This window comes from Galleria mellonella, unplaced genomic scaffold (assembly GCF_026898425.1).
Source record: "Galleria mellonella isolate WM207_F2 unplaced genomic scaffold, CSIRO_AGI_GalMel_v1 utg352, whole genome shotgun sequence".
NCBI classification, from domain to species: domain Eukaryota; kingdom Metazoa; phylum Arthropoda; class Insecta; order Lepidoptera; family Pyralidae; genus Galleria; species Galleria mellonella.
In genome coordinates, this window is record NW_026442084.1 from 6,780,647 (window position 1) to 6,807,517 (window position 26,871).

At 35.1% G+C, this 26,871-nt stretch overlaps 2 protein-coding genes across 2 annotated transcripts in view; one reads left to right on the forward strand and one right to left on the reverse strand.

Annotated features, from left to right (window-relative positions):
• The window catches only part of LOC113513674 (fibrillin-1-like), a 39,709-nt gene extending 22,731 nt beyond the window's left edge, over window positions 1-16,978 (forward strand). Inside the window, exons 14-28 of the mRNA XM_052897011.1 lie at window positions 611-754; window positions 1,133-1,292; window positions 2,232-2,977; window positions 4,760-4,951; window positions 6,148-6,264; window positions 6,856-7,032; window positions 8,138-8,287; window positions 9,365-9,522; window positions 9,750-9,845; window positions 10,927-11,054; window positions 12,391-12,536; window positions 13,078-13,222; window positions 14,192-14,312; window positions 14,597-14,721; window positions 15,404-16,978. Of these exons, the coding sequence (XP_052752971.1) occupies window positions 611-754; window positions 1,133-1,292; window positions 2,232-2,977; window positions 4,760-4,951; window positions 6,148-6,264; window positions 6,856-7,032; window positions 8,138-8,287; window positions 9,365-9,522; window positions 9,750-9,845; window positions 10,927-11,054; window positions 12,391-12,536; window positions 13,078-13,222; window positions 14,192-14,312; window positions 14,597-14,721; window positions 15,404-15,569 (2,771 nt within the window). The 3' untranslated portion in view covers window positions 15,570-16,978. The remainder of the gene's footprint in view (window positions 1-610; window positions 755-1,132; window positions 1,293-2,231; window positions 2,978-4,759; window positions 4,952-6,147; window positions 6,265-6,855; window positions 7,033-8,137; window positions 8,288-9,364; window positions 9,523-9,749; window positions 9,846-10,926; window positions 11,055-12,390; window positions 12,537-13,077; window positions 13,223-14,191; window positions 14,313-14,596; window positions 14,722-15,403) is intronic.
• A 4,110-nt stretch (window positions 16,979-21,088) lies between these two features.
• The window catches only part of LOC113520061 (NACHT and WD repeat domain-containing protein 2), a 61,485-nt gene continuing 55,702 nt past the window's right edge, over window positions 21,089-26,871 (reverse strand). Inside the window, exons 30-32 of the mRNA XM_052897086.1 lie at window positions 25,476-25,607; window positions 24,828-25,052; window positions 21,089-23,794 (exon numbers count right to left, since the gene is read on the reverse strand). Coding sequence (XP_052753046.1) covers window positions 23,650-23,794; window positions 24,828-25,052; window positions 25,476-25,607 — 502 coding nt within the window. The 3' untranslated portion in view covers window positions 21,089-23,649. The remainder of the gene's footprint in view (window positions 23,795-24,827; window positions 25,053-25,475; window positions 25,608-26,871) is intronic.

Consider the following 26,871-nt stretch of genomic DNA (forward strand, 5'->3'; position numbering starts at 1 on the left):
TGTTATAACTCTGTACCCTGTAAATTCACTGTCATATCCCACCCTTCAACCCAAAGCACAGCCATGCAAACACAACTGCTTTACGGTAGAAACACGAATGGGATAGAGATGCCTAAGCTGTATATACTCGTTTTTACACTAATCACTATTTTTACACCTACTAACTTAATACATATAATAGCGCGCGCGCTCACACACACGCACGCGCACACACGCACGCACACACACGCACACACACACAACTCCCAGATTGAATTATAATTAATTATCTCTTCCTATAAATTATATTTATTACATTGAATTCACTTATTATATTACAAGCACTTAGTAAGTAACCCTGCGGAGTGAGGCCCTGATGACCCGTAATACAGGTATTCTTATACCTATCTCAGGCACCAGTCTCTCACAATTTTATTTACAATTTGATTACTTTAATATAAGCATGTCTCATTGTATTTCACTGTGATGAATTGTGAAGAGAAAATAAATCTATTTATTATTATTGTAAGTGATCATTTAAGATATAGGTTATATCCTAAATTATCACTCAGAATACTGATTTGTACAGACAAAGCTGCAAGAAATGAAGTTAGTGATAATTTGTTTGTAGACGTGAATGAATGTGCTACTGATCAACACGACTGCCTGTCGGACTCGCAACGGTGCGATAACACGGTCGGATCGTTCATCTGCGTCAGGTACCTCTCCTGCGGCACCGGGTACATCCTTCAACATGCCACAGGAGTTTGCGAAGGTACGACTCAATTTTGGTAACGTCACTGGAATTTATTTATTCATTCTTTATTGTACAATAAAACTTTGTACAAGTGGCGAGCTTAATGCCATATGGCATTCTCTACCTGCTAATCATTAGGTAAAAACAGAAAGCGTATGAAGGGCAAATGTGTAGGGCACAAAGGGCACAAAGGTATATTAAGGGAGTGTTATAGGTGTCCATCGGTTGCAATGACCTTTTACCATCAAACGACTCGTTTGCTACCTTTATGGTGTAAAAAAAGAGATGAGATGAATAGATTGTTTTATTTTTATTTATTATATTTTTTTTTATACGGCAAAAAACACTTGGAGTAAATGAATACTGATTAAAATTATATTTTTTGTAATTCACAAGATATCGACGAGTGTTCTCTCGGCACGCACAACTGCGCCCGCGCAGGACCGCAGTACAGCTGCGTGAACATACCGGGATCGTTTCGATGTGTTCGTAAGCGTACTACGACCACATCTACGACTTTATCACCGGAATATGAATATTATTATGACGAATCAGAGTGAGTATTAAGATTACCTAATTAAATCTTCATATTTTTAGCGGTTTTTTTCCCACAGGCTTATCTATAGATTAATCTATAGAAATTATTTTAGTGTATTTTTTTGCTATAAAGTGATAGATACATATATGACGATGCGCGCGTCACATCCTTGGTGTTACAGGCTTTCATAAGTCACGGTAACGCCGTTTACAATCAGACGAGCTGTATACTTATTTGTCATTAAAATAGCCAACTCAACTCAAATTATTGCCTTGCCCTTAAGGGCACAAAATTAATTTCTATTGTGGCCAAATAAATGGCGAAATTTCCTGTTAAAAAAATTAAGTGTATTCATCATAGGTATAGTTGTATGTTGTAAGAGGTGAGGACGAAGTAAAGGATGGAGTAAGGGAACTTATTGGTCGAGGAATGGGCAACAGTATCACTGTTAAAACAGCATCAAATTTTTTTATTAATTCATGTTTTTTTTTTTTATTTTAATCCAATATTCACATAATTCCTATCGTAAGAAGTGACTATGGGAACTAAACGGTCGAAAGTTCTTCATCATTCATCATGAAACATCTTCAAAGCCTAACTGCGGTTGCTAACCCGTCTGTCAAGCGTAGCAACTAAATCCCTCTTTATAGGGAGGCCTATATTTAGCAGTAGACAGTTAACGGCTGATGTGATGATCATAATAATAATAATTAAGTGCAATGCAGTTTCTAAAATACTACGAGGTCCTCATTTGACAATTTACAATTTTTTGTTTAAAAACTTAGGTGAATATGCATATAACAATTTTTTGGCAACGACTGATTTATGTATTTGTTCTTTTAACTATTCAAATAGTTAACAATATCTCATATAAAAATTGATTCACTTCTTTTTTTATATCTACATAAATGCTGACATACAATAATTGAAAACTGAAGCCTATTGTTTGATTTTCAGAGAAATAGTTGATGAAGACAATGAGACAAAACCACATTCATCGGATACTAATACAGAAACTAAAGTAGAAAACAAATCGGAAGCACCTGTCACTACAACTACTGAAGCTTCCACTTCCCAAAGTCCGCCTCCTAAACCTATTGAAAATACCCCACCACCAGAGCAACCTAAACCTGTATCAGAGAAGCCAGATGATAGCACCAATGAAATTATACCTCCTCAAATACAGCCAACTTATCCACCGTCGCCTACAGTCAGTGAACCCCCACCAAGTTCAGAAAGTCAACCCAAAGCATTTGAACCGTCGTCAACTGAAACTATCAGCTATTATGAACCAAAGCCACAGATTCCTGAACAAACCAGTTGGGAAGAACCAAAACCAGTACAGTCAAGTCAAGAGCCAGCGCCCACTGAACCACCAATACCAGTTCAACCTTACCAACCCCAACAACCAGAGTCAAGTATAAATGAATCGGTTCAACCGGAAACAACACAACAGCCAGAAACAACACGACAACCTGAAACAACATATAGTCCATCGACAGAATCATCGTCAATGCCAAGTCCAAAAATAGTTAATGTTGTTGTTGGAAAAGATACAGCGACAGTAAATGGTGAGAGAACTGATGATGGAGCGGTGATTGTTGATACAAATAATGTACCCAAGAATAAATGGACAGTAATTAACGAGAAACCAGCCAGTTGTCAAGCTGGTTTTGAAATGGACGAATATGGTGCTTGTTTCGGTAAGTGATAAATTACAATTGAACAAATTCTTTGTTTGAATCGATAAATATTCTTCCATGGTGGAAAAAATAATGGATCATTATGAGCAGTATTAAAATTGTGTTCCACAAAAAATCGATTTTGACATTAAAATTAAACTACTTAACTGATTTTGATAAAATGTCTATGTTCCAATCCTGTAAGTACTCGTATATTTTTTCAGATAAAAAAAATTCCAAATCGCTTCATAATTAACGGAGTTATGAAGTAAAAAATAAAAAATATAACCGAATTAAGAATCTACTTCTTTTTAAAGTCGATTAAAAAAAGCAATTTCTGAATACTTAGAAATAAATTTTGATGTACTGGTTATTTCAATAAGTTAGATTAAAAGAATTGTGGTACTTGGAGTAAAATGGTTCGGTTTAAATAGCTTACTGACAATGTTAATTCAGACAATGGTAATGAAGAAATTCTGTTCTCAATATTATTTGAGTCTCAACCAAATACACTATGATCAAATTGACAATTGATAAGATTAGAAAAATATTTATTTTGCCTTTCACAGTGGTTTACAATACAATGGAAGATCTTAAAAGTACAAAGCATTTATAACAAAGATATATCGAAAATGTAGCTAATAAAATTAATGAGTTTTAGATTAGATTTACCAGAGGGAGACTTTGTACAAAAGTCGATTGCTTGGATACCTCTGTCTCATTCGTGTTTCAACCGTGAAGCAGTTGTGTTTGCATGGCTGTGTTTCGGTCTGAAGGGTGGGATATGGCGTGAATTTACTGGGTACAGAGGAATAACATCTGAGTCCTTAGGAATGGTAACGCATGGGGGTATCATGGGCGAAACAGTATACTCTGTTATGTCCATGAGACTGCTCATGTCTATAGGCGACGGTTACCACTTTACATCAGGTGGGCCGTCAGCTTGTTTGCCATTCTAAGTTGTATAAAAAAAAAAGTGACTAATTCACAGAGTCCAAGAGCAAGAGTTATCGTGATATTCTATATCATTCTCTATTGGTCTCTAGAGAATAGTATTCATAGTTTTTTTGGCAATATAATAAATAAAACTTTATTTAATTCCATTCGTATAATCTAGGGCTTTAAAAGCGGTATGCATTAATCTGGCAAAAAATATATTAATAATTATGCATAAAACCTTCAAAAAATTATCATATTTTTATCTGGTGCTACGCAATCGAAAATGATCCGGAATGTATATTTTACATAACATGGAAGTAAACAACATGTCTTTCATTGATTTTCGTTTACGTTCTTGGTAACGGTGCACGAATTCGAATAATTATTCGAATAATCAAATGATTATTCGAATAATTAGTAATTATTTGAATCCGAATCATTTGATTCGAATAGTAATTCAGTTACAACCACTTTTTGCGTATTATGGACTTTTTCGGCACACTGACGAATAGTTTTCCGATGTCTTTATGCAGTATTTGTGCGCAGCTGGTACAACATACTATTTGTACATTTTCTTTCTTAGAAAACAGTAGATGATTGTTTACTTTCATGTGACGTCACTGACGCCATATTGCTCAAAAGTTGCATTTCGGTGGTCTATTTACACATTTATGTACATTTTTATTTACTATTTTTTGAAGAAATACTCATGTAAAATAAAAATAACTACTTTCTGGGGATGTATCAACACCACTAAATAGTCTGAGAAGGTTTCTAGAAATCATTCCAATATCCCTATTATAATTATTTTAGTGAGATGTTCTGAACTACTCACGTCCTCAATAAAACGACATTAAATTTCAGATATTGACGAATGCGCTACAAATCGTCACAGTTGTTCTGGCTTAACGGAATCCTGTAGGAACACCATGGGAGGATATCTGTGTGATTGTGCGGCAGGCTTCCGCAGAGACTTGACCACAGGGGCGTGCGACATTATACCGACAACGACTAGTACTGTACCACCTACAACTGTTTCATCCACTACAGAGCCAGGTGAGTTTGTATATTATGTTATTTACTAGCGATTCGCCCAGGCTTCGCATGGGTCGATTTATATTAGAATAAAGATACAATTATAAAATAAGTAATGAACGACCCACGTTACTCACTTGTAATGTAGCTTCCAAATATATATATATATATATATATATATATATATATATATATATATATATATATATATATATATATATATATATATATATATATTATATTTATTTTTATATAGAAAATTATTTTTTTTTAATTTATTTATCTAAAAAAAATCATTTTAACACTACAAAAAAATAAAATGTTTTTGATGTAGTTTATAGTAGTAAGTAATAAGAATTTACAAATAAGGTGATATTTAACTTAACGTGATGTGCTAAGTAACAAAAGTGTTGCCAGTGATGACTTATAGAATCGAAACATGGTCCTACACGATGGCGCGTATGTAAAAGCTTCAAATTAATCAGCAGGCTATGGAGAGGGCTATGCTTGGAGTTTCTTTGCGTGATAGAATCATAAACGAAGATATCCATAAATGAACCAAAGTAACCGACATAGCCCGAAGGATAAGCAAGCTGAAGTGGCAATAGGCCGGTCACATACAATCTTGAAGAACCGTCAACTGATTGAGAAAAAAAGCGCAGTGTAGGACTATACCCCATTAGATGGAGTGACGACCTCAAATGCATTGCAGGGAGTCGGTGGATGCAGGTGCCTCAGGACCGTTCCTTATGGCAAGCATGGTAGAAGCCTATGCTCAGCAGTGGACGGATATTGCCTGAAATAATGACGAAGTAACAATCAGTTATCATTTTCCACCAGGTGTTCCATAAAGTTGACTGTTATTATCAGTACCTTAGAAATCATCATATCAGCCTTTATCTGTCCATTGGTGAATATAAACCTCTCCCTTGGTGGATTTGCCAGTGGTTCCCACGCTTGGCAGGCGAATTGGCAACCGCAGTTAGCTGATGCTGACACTAGTCTTTGCTTCCCATCCCTCACCTCTCTTAGTCGGCTCTTACGACATTCACGGAATAGGAAGGGGTAGCCTTTTCTATACCGAAACCACTCGGCCAAAAAATTGTATCATAATTATAAAATCGGTCGATCGTATTCGTGGGCCATATTGTTCCTGCATTTGCTTAAGATGGTGTGGTCATTATAAAAAATCAGGTCTTGTATGATTTCACTCCCAGTTCGCCACTACTTCTGGGGATATCCTGACTACCGGCCGCCGTCAGTGAGACCGTTTAGGCCACGTAACCTGTGCGATGCCGGATACCATCACGACGTAAAAACGGGCCGATGTGAAGGTATGTTCTAAGACGGTTTTTAATCAAATTGAAATTCTGTCCTTATATCCATCCTTCTTTTTTTTTTGTTAAAAGTTTTGTAAGCATACGAGTACATTATATTTTATATTGGAATAATTACCGGTTTAACTTACATATATTTTAGTCGAGAAAGCTCGACTAATTTCGAGACCATGTGAGATCCTTAGTCGTGATTAGTCACTTATAATTGGCTGGGCTACGTAGTCTTTCTTTTCGCCTGCCATGTTTTTGTCACTAACGAAGAGGAAGACTCGTAGTCTTCCTCTTGATTTGAAAGAAAGCCGATTGAAGGCGGTTTTTTTTTTGTAAAACAGAATCTTACATGATTTAGATATTTGTTTCTGAAGATGTTTAAAACAATAAAGCAAAGGTTTTCTGGAATCGTTTCTCGCTTGTTTCTTTGGAAAAAAATGTTTAATTTAGTAAAATTGCCAGTAGGCAAAATATATCCTTCAAAGGATAGTAATAATTTTGATTGCACCCAGTAAGGATGGCAAAGCTTTAGTTCTTAAACAAACTTACTTAAACTAAACTAACTTTCTTAAACAGTTTTTCTAAATCTTTGCACAGATATCGACGAATGTACAAATGGCCAAGCGAACTGTGCTAGTGTTGAGGTCTGCGTGAACACAGACGGTGGTTACCGTTGTGAGTGCCCGCCAAATTGGAAGCTCGATGATGTGAGGCACCGTTGTGTCCAAATACGGAACCCTGATCAGTTTCCGCCTGGATATGGTAATGAACCTGGTAAGTCATGTCTACATCAGGGGTGGCCAACTGGGACTATTAGTCCAGTCGATCGTGGCAAGGCAAAAATATATTATTTTACTAATCTAGCGGAAATTGTTCAGATGCAATGCTTACACTAATATAAATAAGTAGTTAGATATTAAGAATAATTTTCAATTTTATGTTTTCCCTCTTAATAAAATAAACAATACTGCAATACCTACATAATGGTGTACTGAACTATGTTGTTTCATTTGAGATTTCAAGAAGTGATTAACTGGTAGATCGCACAAGGTTTTGTTAGTAAACAGTTGATCTTGGGTGTAGTCAAGTCGGACCACTGGTCTACATAAATGAGAAAACTTTTAAGAATATGGTAACCCATTACCTTGACATCATTACATTTATTTAAATCCATTGGTAACAATATATGCTGTCAGGTCGACCTTTTCTGTAATCTCTCCTGGAAAACATCGTGCTTAATTCTTGGCGAACTCATCATGATGGGCGAAATGGCCCAATTTTTTGTAACCTATCATCTTTCACTTGCACTTAATTACGAGTAGTGTAAATCAATACCACACACAAATCCACATAGTCTATCCACTTTTTTCAGTCTTCTTCTTCCTTTTTATATTATTATCCTTTACCAGAGGGAGACTTTGTATAAAAGTCGTTTGCTTAGGCACTTCTGTCCTATTCGTGTTTCTACCGTGAAGCAGTTGTGTTTGCATGGCTGTGTTTCGGTTTGAAGGGTGGGATATGGCGTGATTTTACAGGGTACAGAGGAATAACACCTGAGTCCTCAGGAATGGCAACGCATGGGGGGTATCGTGGACGAAACAGTATACTCTGTTATGTCCATGGTACTGCTCACGTTTATAGGCGACGGTTACCACTTTCCATCAGGTGGGCCGTCAGCTTGTTTGCCATTCTAAGTTGTATAAAAAATTTTTTTTCACTGATTCTTCAAACTAATTATTATTTGAATTAATTCTTTTATATTTTTCTATAACATGTTCGTTCCAACTCTTCTTCCTCTTTTTTTTAGTTACTGGTGCTACTTTCAATAATTTTGAATAACGCTTACAGTATTTTCTAGTTATTCATATATTCATTACAGAATATGCACCTCCTGAACCTGAAGAATCAATCAGCCATGGCTCAAGAGGTTATAAATATGTGGAACCGGAAATTACCAAGGTTGAAGACCGAGGGACCGTCATAAAGTGTCCTTGGGGATATAAACTTGGCATTGATAATACTTGTGAAGGTATTTAATTTCTGTTACCATCGTTACTGTTCGTACAATGCTTATATAGTTTGTTACCGAATTTAGTTCACACATTTCACCAAGAGAAGAATCGATATGACTTGATAGGGGGGTAACTTGCATTGTTTTTCATGAGAAGTTTTGGATACAGCAATCAAATGCAAGACTGTATCTCAAAATTTTACTTGTGCTCTAGAGTTCATGGTCTTGGTAATCGAATGGTCTATGGCAGTGATTCTCAACCACTGTGCCGCGGCACTTTTGTGTGCCGCCAAATTTTAAAAGTGTGCCGCCAAATTTTGCAAATATTTCAAATTTTTGTCATAAACTATTTATGCAGTGTGTTGTAGTGAGTAAATAATTTTTATCTTTTACTTTGTGTGCCGCCAAATTTTGAAATCGTTAAATATGTGCCGCAACAAAAAAAAGGTTGAGAATCACTGGTCTATGGTATACTCGAATCTATATTTTACTTTTTTATATTTACATTTTTTTTTTTTACTACTTACATAAACATTTCAAGAATAGTATTGTTGTGGTATAATAGAATTAGTCATTCTTATTTTTGATTAATTTTAATAATATTATGTGGTTAAAATTGTGTTATCACTTCTTTATTTGGCTTGTCTTTTGATCCAGTATGTGTATTCACTAATGCTTCAAATATGTGATTTTTTTAAAATAATATTTAACACCTTTTTAATCTCTTACTAACATACGACTACTTAGTGTCCTTAACTGCGTTATAAAAAACTAGCGACCCACCCCGGCTTCACACGGTAAATTACATCACATCATATTAGAAACCTCTAAAATAGTCAGTGTTTCTCTACTGTATTATGCATGTATTATACATATAAACCTTCCTTTTGAATAATTCTATCTATTTAAAAAACCGTATCAAAATCCTTTGCGTAGTTTTAGAGATATAAGCATACATAGTGGGAAACAAACGGGAAGTGATTTTGTTTTATACTATGTATGAAGTTAATTAAGGTCATATTAGAAATATTTCTTTTCAGGTTCCAGTTACACATATAGAGAAGCTTATGATGACCAATTATGATATGTTTGCAGATATAAACGAATGTGTGACGGGCGAAGCCAAATGTGGTCCGCTCCAACTTTGCACCAACTTACCTGGTGGGTATACCTGCAGCTGTCCTCTGGGACACAAGCTCGTGGGAGACCACGAGTGTGAAGACGTCGATGAATGCCAACTGGCTGGTAGTATGGTAAGTTGATTATTATACAAATTTGATTGAAAATTGAAAAATAAATTGACGATGCACCTAATTGATGTGTGAATGTAAAGATTGACACCATTGGCTTTATAAAATGCTCTATGGTACTCATAGTTCCCCTCCAATATTACCATTTTTGTATGTCTGTACCCAAGAATTTGCTTCCTCTTCACACACTTCTAACCAAAATAGGAGGCTTAAGGAACTTATATTTTCAGCCTATATGCTCCAAGAATGCCGATTGTGTGAACACCATTGGCTCTTATAGATGCGATTGTCATAAGGGATTCAAACCAGCTCCAGTAAATGAGAAGGTAAATACAAAATACTTAAGTTATAATAGTATTAACTAATTCCGTCATTGAAACTTACATTGGTTTAACGATTGGCGATAAGAGTTCCACCATTTGTGATATTATTTCTACAAAACCTTAAAACCTGAACAAAACAGTTTAGTGGAAGAAATCAAAAAGTAAGATAAATCCTCTTTACTTACTCTCTTTTCAAAAATCTTTTAAAAATTGGCTATAGATTGCATAATCAAAAGTTACAAACGAAATTATAAGACTTATTATCATCTACGTTCTGCCTTTTGCCAAGACCACACAATATTGCCTTTAATCCCAAGGGACTTTAAATATCAGCTAATGTCTGAACATTAGCTGATATTTAAAGTTGTATAAAAAATAGGTAGAGATCTGAATCTCTACCTATTTTTTATACAATTTAGAATGGCAATCAAGCTGACGGCTTATATTGAAACATTATACTCTGTTATGTCCATGGTACTGCTCATGTCTATAGGCGACGGTTAACACTTTCCATCAGGTGGGCCGTCAGCTTGTTTGGCGTTTTAAGTTGTATAAAAAAAAATGTAAGATGGAAATCCACATAAGGAATAAACAGATCAACGTTTATAGTATTCTCCAAGTGAAGTTATATCTAAAAATAAGTTTTTAAACCAACATTATTATAAAAAAATGAGATTAACTACAAGAGGGAGACTTTGTACAAAAGTCGATTGCTTGGGTACCTCTGTCCCATTCGTGTTTCAACCGTGAATCAGTTGTGTTTGCATGGCTGTGCTTCGGTTTGAAGGGTGAGATATGGCGTTAATTTACAGGGTACAGAGGAATAACACTTGAGTCCTCAGGAATGGCAACGTAATGGAGGTATCATGGGCGAAACAGTATACTCTGTTATGTCCATGGTACTGCTCATGTCTATAGGCGACGGTTACCACTTTCCATCAGGTGGGCCGTCAGCTTGTTTGCCATTGTAAGTTGTATAAAAAAAAATCTAGTGAGACTAATTTATATAACTTTATGCGGATAACTTTGTTTAAATTTTTCATGTTATGAACCTAACTTAATCTATAATGTATTTTGTATAAAGATTTGTGTGGATGTCGACGAGTGTATGGAATCTCGCTCCGGAACCTTATGTCAACAACGCTGCAATAATGTGTGGGGAGGATACAGGTGTTCTTGCCATAGAGGGTACAGACTGAACACAGATAATAGGTAAATATAATGATTTCAAACTAACTCTATAACAAAAATTAGGGTAAAACGTACTCTATATGTTAATCCAGGGTATGGTCGATTTTTGAACTAAATTTTCAACTATTAAGCGCGATTAAATAACAAATATTGTTACAAATTTCTATATTACTAATGTGATGAAAGTTCTATTGTAAAAAAGTAACATGAAGCAGAGAAAGAATTTATAAAACATTCGGAAGTATAACATTTTGTGTTTTTGTTATCAAACGAATGTTCGCGGGTATTAATGTTATATTAGAATTTAACCAACTTTCCTCAATTAGTACCAGTAGTTTTTTTTTTATGGGTGAAAATGGTATGGTAACCCCGCCTGCGCTAACGGGATACGCTGGCGGAGCACCAGTGAAGGGTGATAGATGAGAATGAAAACAGGCCAGTTAGCCCATCACGATGAATTCGTCAGGAATTAACCATGATAGTTTCTAGGGAGAATTGCGAGGAGGTCGACCTGGTTGGGTATATTGCTAGCAATGGGATTCTTAGTCTCCATTACTAACAATCCCTTTCCCCGCTAGTACCAGTAGTTAGTAGTTTTAAGGTTTACGTCATTAGGCCTGGCGCAAAAGATAACACTCATGATTTCAATTCAACAAGTACGATTTCTGTCTAATTTCGGCGAATTTTTTTGTTCCGAGTCTTCAGAAAAGTTAATGTCCCAAAGAAGCATTTTATAATGCTTCTTGTTAAAAACAGTGATAATTGCGATGCAAATGCGGCTAAACTATTATATATTTATAAGGACGACGTGATAAATAAAATACATATTATGTTTTCAACATCCATTTTACTAAATTTGAATAGAATCGACAGAGATGCATTACATTTTTAATAGTAAAAAAGTACAAGTGGCCAGTACGTGCAATAAATAAAAAGAGTTCATTCTTACATATTAAATTGAATCTGAAACACCTTTATATATTGGAAACGTTGGCTTTTCTGGGGATTCATAGTTGAAAGGGTTCACTGAAGTTGGACAGGTTTTTTAATGGGTGATGATGAAATGTTTACCCCGTCTATGCTATCAGTATATACTGGTGAGGCACTAATTAGAGATAATACATGATAATAGGTGATGATGAAAGCCGGTCATTTGGTCTGTCGTGACCAATTCATGAGTTTGGTTAGTTGTGCGATGGTTTCAAAGGGGAACCGCTTGAAGGTTGGCCTGTTAGAATATATTCCCAGCAGTGGGGCTATTAGTGCTCCATTATTAAGAATCCCTTTCCCCTCGCAAGTTGGACAACAGCCACGCTTGTTGAATTCCACCCAAATGAACAATATATCTGCTCTACAGGACCTGTTCCGACGTAGACGAGTGTGCTGAGTCGAAAACGAACAAACGAGTGTTGTGCGTGGGACGGTGCCATAACGAGCCTGGCAGCTACCGGTGCAGTTGCCCACTCGGCTATCGGCTGAGCGAAGACAAGAAAAGTTGTATAGGTAACTCATACGATTCAAGCGTTATAATAATAACAGATTTATTTACATTTTCATTAAATTAGGAAGATCTACTGAAGTAACAATGTAAATATAATGCGCTTCTGTTGTTTGCTTTTTTATTTTAGCCGTTTGGTAACTTTTACTTATGTCATGCTATGAAAATATAGGACTGTTAGCTGACATAGCAAACGTTAAATTGACTTTAATTACGGCTTAAACCTGTTCAAAGATCGTACACTGTATCATTTTTCTGTATGTGTGGTCCCAGCATAAAATGAGCTACTCTTTTCCCGTGGGTGTCGTAAGAGGCGATTAACGTAATGATCGAGAAATGGGCATCTTTCGATCACTAAGTTACCGTGCAGCGTGCTTTTTAAAACATCACTAAAACCCAATTGAGGTTGCCAACTTAACTGCCAAGCGTGGCAACTACAGGAAAGTTCCCTCCCCTATTGGGTGAGGCCTATGTTCTACAGTAATTATTGGCTGATTTGATGTAGAATTATCTAAGTACTAATTTTTAATATTAAATTCTATACAGACATCGACGAATGCGAAACCGGAGAAGCGCCATGTGCAAAAACTGGTATCTTTGGTGGGACCAGCCACGTGTGCCAGAACACAAGAGGAGGTTACCGATGTCACCGTATCGTCTGTCCACCTGGATACTATCTGGAGAGTAAAAAGTGAGTATTTTTTTTTAAATGTAATTTATTCTTACATACATTCTAAGTAATACTGCAACTGCTCATGTGAGAGTGTTCAGTCTTCTTAATGTACGGAAGCCAACAATGTAGAGTGAGATAGAGAGAGAGGATCATAATATTCTCAAGAGCAACAATATGTGTAATACGTATAGATGCAGAACGAGACCACCATTTGAATAAAAACAAAGAAAGACATAAAAATAATACCAACATATATATGTGGTCAGACTCAAATTTACATTATGGCCACAGAGAAGTTTCAATAAATAATACCCAAGATGTCTCGTATCTCACTATCATCATTTCATATCAGTCATTGTTAATGATGTGCGTTTGCGTTTTGATGATGAACGGATGATATGATGATGATGATGATGATGAATAAATACACCTAGTATTTGAAGCGATTTAACTAGCGTAAATAAAAATAGATAATAATTTGAAGCGTTGATGTAATATAAATTTGATGTAATGCGTTGAAGTTTTGTTTTGCGAGTAAGTTACAATTTTGAAACCTGAAAGGTCATATAAATTTCTCCTGCCTTATGATTGGCGTTCTCGCGATGTCGTGATGAGCGGCTCTTGTGACTGGTTGATGTTGTATGTGATTATCTATTAATAACTTAGCAGTCGTCCATTGGTTTTACCGCTGAAACCGCTTCATTATACGCAGGAGTGAATAATATTCATTGCATATTGTTAATGCTTTAACAGTCATTAATTGTCCACTGCTGACTTTAAAGTCTCCCCTTTTGAAGGGTTTTGCCAACCAAAGTTGTAGTTAAATTAACTCCTAGGAGACAGACATGCTGACCGTTTATAACTTTATCAATCATTCCTATTTGCGCAATAGTAAACCAAATTACAATAGTTAAAATGGTCAGATTTTTTACATACTTTTCGGTATATTAAAACTTTCAACTAAATAATATAAAACTTTCTCTGCAGCCGCTGTTCCAGAACTGAGAAAATCTGTCCGCCCAACGATTGGAAGTGCATGCACCAGCCGTTGACATATTCATACAACTACATCACTTTCGTCTCCAATTTGTACATTCCTGCTTCTAAGGTAAATTTTAAATTCATTTACACACGTGGCCTTTCTTGCATGATCATGACATCCGGGATACTAAAGACGTTACAATATGTTACGTCATGTTATGTTATGTTCAAGGTAGTCCAGAATCTTATCTTTTTATCGCTATTTTCTAATACTTTGCTAAATGCTTTTTTTTCGTTCACTCTTTTCAAAACTTCTTCGTTTGTTACTTTTTCTGTTTAGTTTATTCCTTTCCATTCTCCATGACTATGTTTGAAATTCCTGATCATCATTGGAATAATTTAAATGGCCAGGTTGATTTGTTCACCATGCGAGGACCGACTAAGCTACCCGATGCCAAGATAAGGTTCCAACTTCGTCTAGTTGAAGTCAACGCCCCACCAACAGTTAAGGAAAAAGCGGATATTAATGCATTCTTGTAAGTAGATATAAATTTTAGTGAAGCATAGCTGTGTTTTGTTTGAAGATTGGTAAAGGATAAGTGGGAAAAAGATAAGGAGACGTGATAACTTAGTGGGAATGACAAGTGATGTCGCTACTTATATAGTTCTGTAATGGTCATGGGGCTATTTATGTCTATAGACAACGATTTTAATTATTTATATGTCATAAAAATGGCAATAGAGATATTTTGTACAAGTCATCTATAAAGGTAATACGTATGTTCTATTTGTACTTCTACCGTTAAACATCTATGCTTACATGGTTTTGTTTAAATGGTGGGATATGGACACTACAATTATAGAGTACGTATGTATAACATAATATCGTCATAATCGTAGAATACTGACGGATCTTTATATGTAATGTTTGTCAGATCCGTCAGTATTCTACGACTATGACGATATATCATGACACCCATAATAATATTACAATAACGTCACTACCGTATGGTCCCGTATCACTGCACGAGATAATGGAAGGATTCTTCCATACTCCGTTGTTTAATACTAATGAATATTTTTATAAATTTTATTAGTCTCCCATTATTTCGTCAGTATGATCTTGTATTTTTTTGTTTTTAATTTTTTAAAATTACTACAGTAATCTTTAGAAGGTAACAATAAAAAATATCTGTTCTTTTTTTTTTTTTATTTCAGACTGGTCCAACAATCTTACTATCAAGTGGCAGTGTCCTTAGTCCGTCCACTCATTGGTCCACAGAGTATAGAACTGGAGTTGTCTATGGAACTGTACAGCAGAGAACAGTTCGAAGGGATCGCTGTGGCCAAACTGTTTATACACGTCTCGGAATATGAGTTCTAAATGATTTGTACAACTTTTTGGTATGAATAACTTCGAATACATCGGTTTTAAGTCGGTGTTTACTGAAAGACGGAACGTCTGCATTACCTGTCAAATTAAGAATAAATCCATCATTCTCTCGATTAATCAATCAAGCCATCAAATTATCGATCTATCAATCAATAATATAAGCTAAATATTAATGGTTCTACTATTCTGGTTTATTTTATTATTATTATTATTATATATTATTAGTAAATAGTACCCATTTTATTTTTTTTGTATTATTTTCTTTGAAATTTGGCACACTATGCAAATGTTGCAAATCGTTCAAGAATCGCTTTTTAGTAACTTTATAATAACGCCAAATAGAAAACTTGATGAATTAAAAATACATAGTTGTACGGGGCACTTCCTGGAATACTTTTTCGTGTGTCCAAAATAAATTATGTCGAATACTTATATTTGAATATGATGTGCAGTTTTGTATTATAAGTGTCATTTAAGTATTTGTCGGTAACAAATTTTATTTCGTTTAATTATGCCATTAATAATACTAGTAGTAATAAATATTCAAAGGCTTGAAGTAATAATAATAATAAACTCTCTATTGCGCACAAAAGAGATGTATACAAGGAGTATTTATGTACAGAATGTGCATAATATAGAATAGGCAGCCTTATCGCTAAAAGCAATCTCTTACAGACAACCTGGCATGAATAGTAGATTAGTACATAAGTTCTGTCTCGGTTTTGAAAACTTAACAAGTAAAAAAATCTTAAAATTGTATTTTTATTCTATTTAACACGCAAAGACTAGTATCGTAACTAAGGTATATAGGTTTATTGGATGAGTCGAAGTGCCTTAAATACTTATTTTTTTCCTAAGTATACAAATTAGTTTAAGTTTTTACATAAAAATCAAAACTACAAAAAAACCGCCCAATCGATTCAACTGACTGTAAATATATTGATTAAACAAATCAATAAAATTTCTCCACAATACAAAAAAAAAAAAAAACAAATATCAAATATAGAAGAAATCGATACAGTTAAATCATGAACCGACTTTAAATTGGTGGAATTTTGGAATCTGAGGTAAAATAAGGTAAATCTCATTTCATGATTCTCTACAGATCGGTTGTTAGTTTCGTAACAAACGATACGGTTGTGTAGTTATTATAGTTTTATTGTATAAGGCTGGATCACTTTAATTGTATAAGCTTGTTTTATCTAGTACAGTTTAGTTTATATGGTTATAGTAATGTGATGACGTAGTTAGTTATACATTTAAGCACAGTTATTGTCTTGTGTTATTATGTATTGCAGTCTCAGTGCAAAGATTTTTTTATAGTTATACCTGAATACTGAATTGAATATCTTACAGTTAAACACGAATACATCATTATAAGACGTTTTGATTAATTCACGGATTTTTTTTTTATTTAAACTCCATATTCACATAATTCCTTTCACGTGGGTGTCGTAAGAGGTGAGTACGGGAATGTAATGGTCGAGGCATGCAGGCAGGCAGCAGCGTCCTTCTTAAAACATCACCAAAACCTAACAGCGATTGCCAATCCGCCTGCCAAGCGTGGCAACTACTGGCAAATTCCCCCTTATAGAGGAGACCTATGTTCTGCAGTGAAGTTAACGGCCGATATGATGATCCATATAATTCTAATAATGTGAAGGCATCAGATGACCATTATGAAGTGGCTGAAGATGAGATCGATGATATCTACCAGAAGGAGACTTTGTACATAAGTCGATTGCTTGGGTACCTCTGTCCCATTCGTGTTTCTACCGTGAAGCAGTTGTGTTTGCATGGCTGTGTTTCGGTTTGAAGGGTGGGATATAGCGTGAATTTACAGGGTACAGAGGAATAACATCTGAGTCCTCAGAATGGCAACGCATGGGGGGTATCATGGGCGAAACAGTATACTCTGTAATGCTCATGTCTATAGACGATGGTTACCACTTTCCATCAGGTGAGCCGTCAGCTTATTTGCCATTTTAAGTTGCATAAAAAATGACCCATTCACTTCTGCTAATAGTATACAGGATAAAGTCGAACTCGTAAGCATTTTTTAAAAAAAAGCGGACTTTTTGACACACTTTTTTTTTAATTTGAGTTTACACTTTAGCCTGTATAATAATAGCGAAGTATTCTTAATGGTTGACAATGAAATGGTTACCCCTCTCGCACCATCGGTACATACCGGCGTGGCACTAGTGAAGGTTGACAGGTGAAGATGAAGCAGGCCAGTTAAACCATCGTGACGAATTCAACAAGAATTGTTCACGATGGTTTCCAGGGGTAATCACATGGAGGTCGACCTAACAGGGGAGTATGCCAATGCTAGCAATGGGGCCGTTGAGTTCCATTGCTAACAATCCCTTTCCCCCAACAGCGAGGTATTAGTAGAGGATGGAATTGAGTCAATCAAATTAAAGAGGATAACCGCTATAGTTTACAGAGAATCTATTGTCCCCCCCTGTCACAGCACTAGATAACTATCGAGTACTTCCTAACGATGCAACATGGTTGTTTAAATTGTCAAAGCTATTTAATTTTAACTTGATGTTATGATGGCATTATTATTCCATACTCTAATAGCTCAAGACCCCGCCGTTGAATTCTTCATATGTAAAACTTTTTAATGGAACTAGTTTAAACGAATAATGAACCAAAATACAATATATATAAGTTGTGACTCGCGGTTTCACCCATCAAATTATATATATATATATATATATATGTATTTTGATGGGTGATAATGGTATGGTAACCCCGGCTGCGCTAACGGGATACGCTGGCAGAGCACCAGTGAAGGGTGATAGATGAGAATGAAAATAGGTCAGTTAGCCCATCATGATGAATTCATCAGGAATTAACCATGATAGTTTCCAGGGGGAACCGCGAGGAGGTCGACCTAGTTCGGTATATTGCTAGCAATGGGATTCTCAGTCTCCATTACTAACAATCCCTTTTCCCACGAATCAGTATATTATAAAATATTTTATATGCTAGGTTAAGATATAATTTAACCATGTACCAAATTTTATTTAAATCCGTTTAGTAGTTTTGAAGAGTAACAAACATCCACCTGTTTAATCAATGAATATCCATATTTACAGATTTTAGATTTTATTATAATAATAATAGCATGCACGCGAGTTGTCTGCTCTATTTGCCACAATCGAGGAATGCCAGTTGAAAATATATAATAATTTTGGTAAATTTATTTAAATCATCATTATCCTTTCCTGTAGACTGTAACATATGGTTGCCCATTAAAAAACCGTTGGTAAGGGTTACTAGTGTCTAAAGTTTTGTTCTAGATCAGGGGTTCCCATACTTATTTTGTCTACTGCCCACTTTGAGTATAAATTATTTTTTAGCGTCCCCATTCTTTCACCTACTTAAAAACCACTATTACTTCAAGATCAACAAATCACCCCCCAAGTTTCTACACAGCGCCCCCATTTTTTTCTGGGTCTTTTACCGCCCGCCTTTAGGCCTGCAGTGCCTATAAGAGGGCTTATTTATTTGATTATCGCCCACTTTGGAAAAGGTTGTTCTAAATGATGACGCTGTCATTACAGAGAATTGTTTTTTTTTTATAAAACCTACATTATGAATTATTAAATGAAAATAACGCATAAATAAGTGACCAAAAGCAATGATTGCTACCTAGCTACATGGTTGTAGCTAACTGACAGTAGGCAAACAGATTGCTTTCATTAAAACAGCATATTCTTTTCTAAAAGGCCGGCAGTACACCTGCAATGCCTTTGGTGTTGTGGGTGATCATGGGCGGCGGTAGCCACTTACCGTCAGATGAGCCGCATACTTGTTTGCCTCCTGTATTGTAAAAAAAAAAAACAAGTTTCCATCTTCTTCTACAAAGAAATATTGACATCCTAATAGTGATGCCTCTGCTATTGCAAACATTTATATGTAGTTTGCTGTGATCAGATGGATGTAAAATCGTCATAGTCGTAGAATACTGACGGATCTGACAAAGATTACATATATAGATCCGTCAGTATTCTACGACTATGACGAAATAAAACATTTTATTTTAATCTTATCAATATAATTTAATCTTTTCATAAACTTTCTAAGACTAACATAACTTTTACTATATGCATAATTCTTCAAACGTGTGCTATACCAACAAGAGAGAAAAATACTATTATTATTGCAACATTATATAAATTTAGATGCAGGTACGTATTAGAAAATTTCACAATTTTTTGTACGTCATTTATATTTATGTCAATTTTGCTAGGTATATACCTAACAGCCTTTCTAGACAAGTTGCAAACAAATCTATTAACAGACACATCATTGCTTATATTGTCATAGTCGTAGAATACTGACGGATCTGACAAAGATTACATATAAAGATCCGTCAGTATTCTACGACTATGACGATATAAGAGATAGAATGAGACAGCAATATCTGAAGTCTCGTTCTGTTACAGAAAGGTATGTATAGATGTATCATTAGATTCCTTTGCCACTTGTTTAGAAAGACGATTAATACTTCATTGAACGCATGCAGGAAGTAGTTAGGTACATCAAATAAAAAAAAACTAACTTACAACCTTGTTTAGAATAACTGCGTCTATATATGTCTTTTTAATAAATTAACACAAACAACAATAAAATATATTTATTACATTTAAAACCTACTTCACGAGATCCAAAATTTTGAAATTCTCTACTTTTATAATGTTCTTCTAGAAAACTCTACGCAACTATCTACTCGTAATTAGACAAAATGTATCTTTCGTCTTATCACAGACCGTAACCTCACCTCTCTTTATCATATTCACAAAATGTCATTAAAAATAAATAATAAAAGTGGATTGTTTACCACAACTGATAATACTAAATAGGTATTAATTTGTATTATTTAAAATCGTAGATTATATAGATAGAGCATCGAGCCTCAAAAACAGGTCAACTTTTAGTCAGCTAATTGTCAAATTAGCTGACTTGTATGTTTATCAGTGTTCTATATACTTACGCACACAATGTATCTTGACGAATCTATATTTAATTCTTTAATAAATAAAATTAGTTTTTACTTATTAAAAAGATGCAAAAAAAAAATATATAAATAAAATATATAAACAAAATAAATGTAGAAATTATAAAGAAAATACTTATAACTATTTATCACACAAAATTGTATGAAAATGTTTACCCGATTTTCTCGAAGCACTTGTATGGAGACACTATATCTATATAATTTAAGTCTATGAATAAATTCTTCTTTTCTTTATTTTTTATTGCTCTTATTAAGGGCCCTCGTATCTATTTAAAAAAAAATAACCTCTCTTTTCAGATATCATCTAGTCACAATAGTATAATATGAATAAAAAATAGAAAGAGAGAAAGAAAGCTTTATTGACAACTAACTGCATTTAAAAAGAAAAAGAGACAATAATAAAAATTTGTAAAAATTCGTCATAGTCGTAGAATACTGACGGATCTGACAAATATTACATATAAAGATCCGTCAGTATTCTACGACTATGACGAATTATTTGCCAATGTGGGCAACACTCAGCATTATGCTATGGCAATTAATTTATTATCAATAAGACTAATGAGGTTGGAAATAGTTTAAACCTACAACTTGCCAAAGAAAAAATAGCCCAACTTATTAACTTAAGTAATCTTTTATAATATATTACGGATAAAGTTGACATTTTTTTTTGTATGAACATAATTAATTTTAAACTCAATGTACATGGTTTTTTGAATAAATGACTAATGAGTAAATTTAAATATTTTTTTCTCTGAAAACACCAATATTTTATGGATTATAGGAAATTTTATCAAAAGCAATAATATCAAACTATAAAATCTATTATATGTATTTATTTTATATATTTATACGAAATATATATTTAGGATTTTTGTATTGATATTTATCACTAATCCAGTAGGGGTTCATGATAGTTGTTAAAGCGGTTCCCTTGGGATTTATATCCCGAGAGATAGTTTCCTTCGACTAGACTGTCATCACAGGATCACGATTCGGGCAAAGTAAGGAGTTACGAGCGTACCTGGATTCTGCTATGGCGGCTGCTGCAGGAACCGATTTGCGGGTCACCACACCACACGCGCGGCGGAATTAGTGTATATACACCTTCACTATCACACCACCGACATACAGCTTGATAATTTGATAGTTTATATTAAGCTTTAATGAATTAATTATTATTACACGTAATTATGTGCGAGCGGCGTTTCTCAGACTCGAGCGTGAAAAACGAACAGAGCCGCCATCTTTTTTCCCAGCAGCAGCGCGGGTGTACTCGGCTCCTTTCGGCCCTAGATTGTGAAGTATGTCTGTCCTTGTCTATTACACGAGATGTGCATTTAAACTAGTTGTGGCGCAAACAATAGTGATGTTTTTTCAGTTTTTTATCAAAAAGTCCAAAATTAGACCAGAGGTTTAGATACAATTTCTATCTCTAGTACGTGCCTCTTATACATGATGCTGGCAGAAACGGTCGTAAAAATAACGACTGATTGCCATTAAAGAAAAGAAGAAGTAATAAAATTGACAATTGTGGCTAAAATGTATAAATTTTGAAATAGTTAAAAAAGCTTTATGACAACAAGCTAACTACCGCTTCTAACAGCAAAGTTACTACAAATATCACTGATACTATTAGTCTGTTTCAATTGAACTTAATAAAAATACAAACAAACATATTTGACTCGACCATAGACAATCTTGTTTTATAAAAGATAGGAATTAATGCGTACATTTAGGTTAACTATGAGTTATTATTGTTATTATTTCAGCCATTACTGTTCACTGTTGGACATAAGCCTTCCCCATAAGGAGGTTTTTCTTGTAGTTACCATGCTTGGCAGGCGGGTTAGTAACTGTAGATAGGCTTTGATTGTCTTTTAAGAAGAACGGTTCTGTTCTGTGAACGGTCCATCCCTCTACTACTAAGTTCCCTTAGTTGCCTCTTATGACACCTACGGGGAAGGATAGAGTGGCCCATTCTATGCTGGGACCATACGGATGCAATATATATCGTAACTATATACAATATTTGGATAAGATATATAATGTAGTTTCCGTGTGATTGGGGAGAAAGGGATTTTTAGTAGTGGAGACTGAGAATATACTCAATCAGGTCGACCTCCTCGCGGTTCTCCCTGGAAACTATCATGGTTAATTCCTGATGAATTCATCATGATGGGCTAACTGGCCTATTTTCATTCTCATCGATCACCCTTCACTGGTGCTCCGCCAGCCGTTATCCCGTTAGCGCAGGTGTGGTTACCATACCATTTTCACCCATCAAAAAAAAATCTGTGTGATCCTGACATACATTGGGCTACACCTTTCTTTCCCGTGGATATCGTAAAAAACAACTAAGAGAAATTAGTTCTCAAGGAATGGGCAGCAGCGTCCTTCTTAAAACATCGTCAAAGTCTAGCTGCGGTTGCCAACACGCCTACCAAACGTGGCAACTATTGGCAAAACCAATCAAGGAAGAGGTCTATGCTCAGCAGTGGAAAGTTAACAGCTGATATGTAGATTATGATGAAATATATATGACCAGCAACAAAATTTATTCAGAAATTTTAAAATCGCTGACACCGTTTGCAATATCTATATATCGAGTTCTTCAAATAGATATTCTTCATATCTGGTTATCTATAATTATCACTGCAATATACATGATACAGTACATGCAAGTGGTTTAGGACCTTATGTTACTTCCTTATGGCAATTTACGATGGAGAACCTGAGCTCAGCAGTGGACAGATATTGGCTGAGATGATGATGACGATTGCAATATACATATTATTCCATATAAAATCAATATATGCGTATTGTAAATAAATATGATATGTATCTCTCATCCCCATTAGAGAGTATTTCAGTGGTAATTTAAACAAAAAATGATTGTATTTTTTTTCCCATAAGTTACATTGAAACAGACCATATCGTCATATTCGTAGAATACTGACGGATCTGACGAACATTACATATAAAGATCCGCCAGTATTCTACGACTATGACGATATATTGGATTGGACAAACCACTTATTCGTTAGGATCGACAATATTCAATACAGTGAGGCAGCCATCTTGTGACGCGATAGCTAGAGCCGTGCCGCCGTGAGCGCTCGCCACTCCGGTCACTTCGGCTGGTGCTCTGTACTCTGCTATAGCTCTGCCATCTACCGTTCTAGAATTGTACATATTATCATTAAAATAAATAATAAGAAATTTGTCCAAGACTGTAATCCTTGATCTACTATTTATGAATTAATTCTTTCAGTATTTGTTTCATTCATTCATTCAATCATACATTCATTTACTCTTAATCATTTATGGTTTATTATTAATTCATAAGATATGTATTATTTCATTATTATTTATTGTTAAGTCAAGTTAATTTACATTTATTAGATCTACGATGATACGTTGTTGACATTTTCATTTTATTTTCAACATACATACATACATATCTGTCACGCCTGTCTCCCATTAGGGTAGGCAGAAACAATGGAACGCCAAATGCTTCCAGATTTATCAATCTTATTTATCTTGTCATTTAATTTTCTTAATTTTAAATTACTGTTTGCATGTCTACATACAAATATTTATATGTAAATTAAATAGCAGCCAAAAATAAATCCACATGGTTATGTCAATATAATCCATCTTGCTATTTAAAAGCAAATAAATCGAATATTTTTCGCTTTAAACCATTGCCTTGCTCACTCATTCATTCATTCATTCATTCATTCATTATGCAAATCTATCGTTCTACAATTGGATTATATTTTTTATAATTAGAATAAAAATAAATACTTTCATCATTGTAGCCCCTGATGAGGTAGCCAGAGATTTTTTTTATAATCAGGTGAAAATAGAAACTTCACGTATTGGTATACGCTGGAGGGGTACCAGTGAATAATGATAGGTGAGGATGAAGGTAGGTCAGGAGGCCTGTCACGATGAATTCATCAGGAATAGGTCATGATGGTTTCCAGGTTGGTCCACGTGAAGATGAACCTAAAAAAGTATAAAAGTACCATCACATCAGCCTTTAACTGTCCACAGCTGAACATAAGCCTCCCCTTGGGGGGTTATGCCAGTAGTTGCCATACTTGGCAGGCGGATTGGCAACCGCAGTCAGACTTTAGAGATGTTTTAAAAGAGACACTCTATAAAGTATAAAAATATATTGCTGTTTTATTGATTTTATCACATACCTGAACACTCTTAATGTCTTCCTTCCACTGTGATAATAGAAGACATATTGATCCGTCGAACTGAACATGGTTATTATGGAGAAAACGCCTTCAGCCGCTCTCGATATCAGCTGCTGGACCGAAGTTCCCCGCTTTAGCTCTATGAGGTCGAGCCCTCCTCTAGAAGGTGCGCAGAGACCTATTTTCCCATCTCTGGTGCAAGCTCCATTCCAGCGTGGTACAAATCTAAGATAAGGTTAAACATAAGTTCATAATGTGTTACGGTGTTGTATGTTAAAGGTAGCGTGCTCAATGCTCGGCTTTACTTTTAGTTTCACATAAATATACCATAAGTATGTCTCACTGCTAGCGACATAAGGTACCAAGGACGTCCATGTCTACGTGGTTCCCCGTGGAAACCATCGTGCTGAATTCCAGGTGTTATCTTAACGATGAGCTAACTGATCTGCCTTTTCATTCTCACCTATCAATTCTCTCTGGTGCCGTGCCAGCGTATACGCGATATGAAAGGAAGATGAGCATATTTTGTGATGTTGCCACATTCACAAAAGAAAATGTAATGAATATCCCTTTTAGTCAGTCAATTTATTCTTACGGCTGATTTGTTAGTTTGTCTGTTTATTCTTATGGTTAGCTGACCATACTTACCTAACAAGTCGTTTCGTCTTGATATCCAGTATTCCTGCTTTATCGTTGCCGACGACAGCTACCCAGAGCGGTTTATGGGGCAGCGCCTGAATTGACTGCATATCTTTGATTCCGGTGTTTTTTATTGGTATTCTGTAAATAATAATTGATTTTGCTTTTGTTAAAGCTTTTAAGAGTTTAGTTTAGTTTTTAGTTCTTACTAGACTATTGTTGCTAATGTGAGAATGTCGTCCTTTAGTGTCATAAGTTTCTGGGCCATCTGAACACATGAAGGTCTCTGACACGGTTTACCGGACGACGGTTTTACGTACTCTATGAAGCAAGGGACAATAATTTTTAAATGGTCCAACTATGTATATGAATATTCAATGTTTGAGAGTCAGTCTTGGGATTTCCGGACCGCAGTAAAGCTTTGTTGGACTGTTAGATCCTGCTATGAACAGCATACGTAGGACTGAACCGTGTATTTAGAAACCTTTAAGAGAGTACAAATTGGATAAACTCTTGATTTTTAATCAGTTTTAAAAAACAAACAAGTTTCAACACTTCTGATTTGTTTATTCAAAAATGTACTCTGGTAGCGATCAGATCTGAATAATGATAAAATATTAATATGAAATTTTGGATATTGATGGTAAAAATTTATTTTAGAAAATCAAACACAAAATAATAGCAGATTTAGATTTCTACAGTTCATAAAGTTACAAATAATTAAATAAATGTATATTGGACCGATTGTCTTCCACTGTCGATGTAATTGAGTTCAAACGTCCCAAACAAAATCAAAAACTCAATTATACTTTTTTCAAACCAAATCACTGTAATAATATTACGAACGCGTTCCGCCAACTTTGTCTTTTCATGGCGCTCGAATTGCAACCATATTTAATAAACTTTTATTTATTTTATGGATTCAAGCTCATACACATTACAATAATTTAAACTTATGCAGTTTAAAGGCGGGAGTCGTAGTACTACGATTTATCTCGACTATAGCTTAAAGGTGGGAGTCGTAATACTACGATTTATCTTGATTGTAGCTTAAAGGTGGGAGTTGTAGTATTACGATTTATCTCGACTATAGCTTAAAGGTGGGAGTTGTAGTAGTTCGAGTTATCTCGACTGTAGTTTAACTAGTTAACTGTGATTGACGAATATACTCGTCATGGAGAAGTGACAAAACCGCCGCGTTACCTAGCATACTTCTGTCAAGATCCCCAGCCTTGAATGTGTTAATTATAAATAGTCTCTTAATTCACTACATCGAGGCAGCGTACCCAAACCACTGGCAGCTTTAACTCTTTGGATTGCTAAACTTATTTATGGATTTATTTAACTTACTAGCGCTTACATACATCAACGTAGATAACAATTAATGTATTTATAATTAACAGCA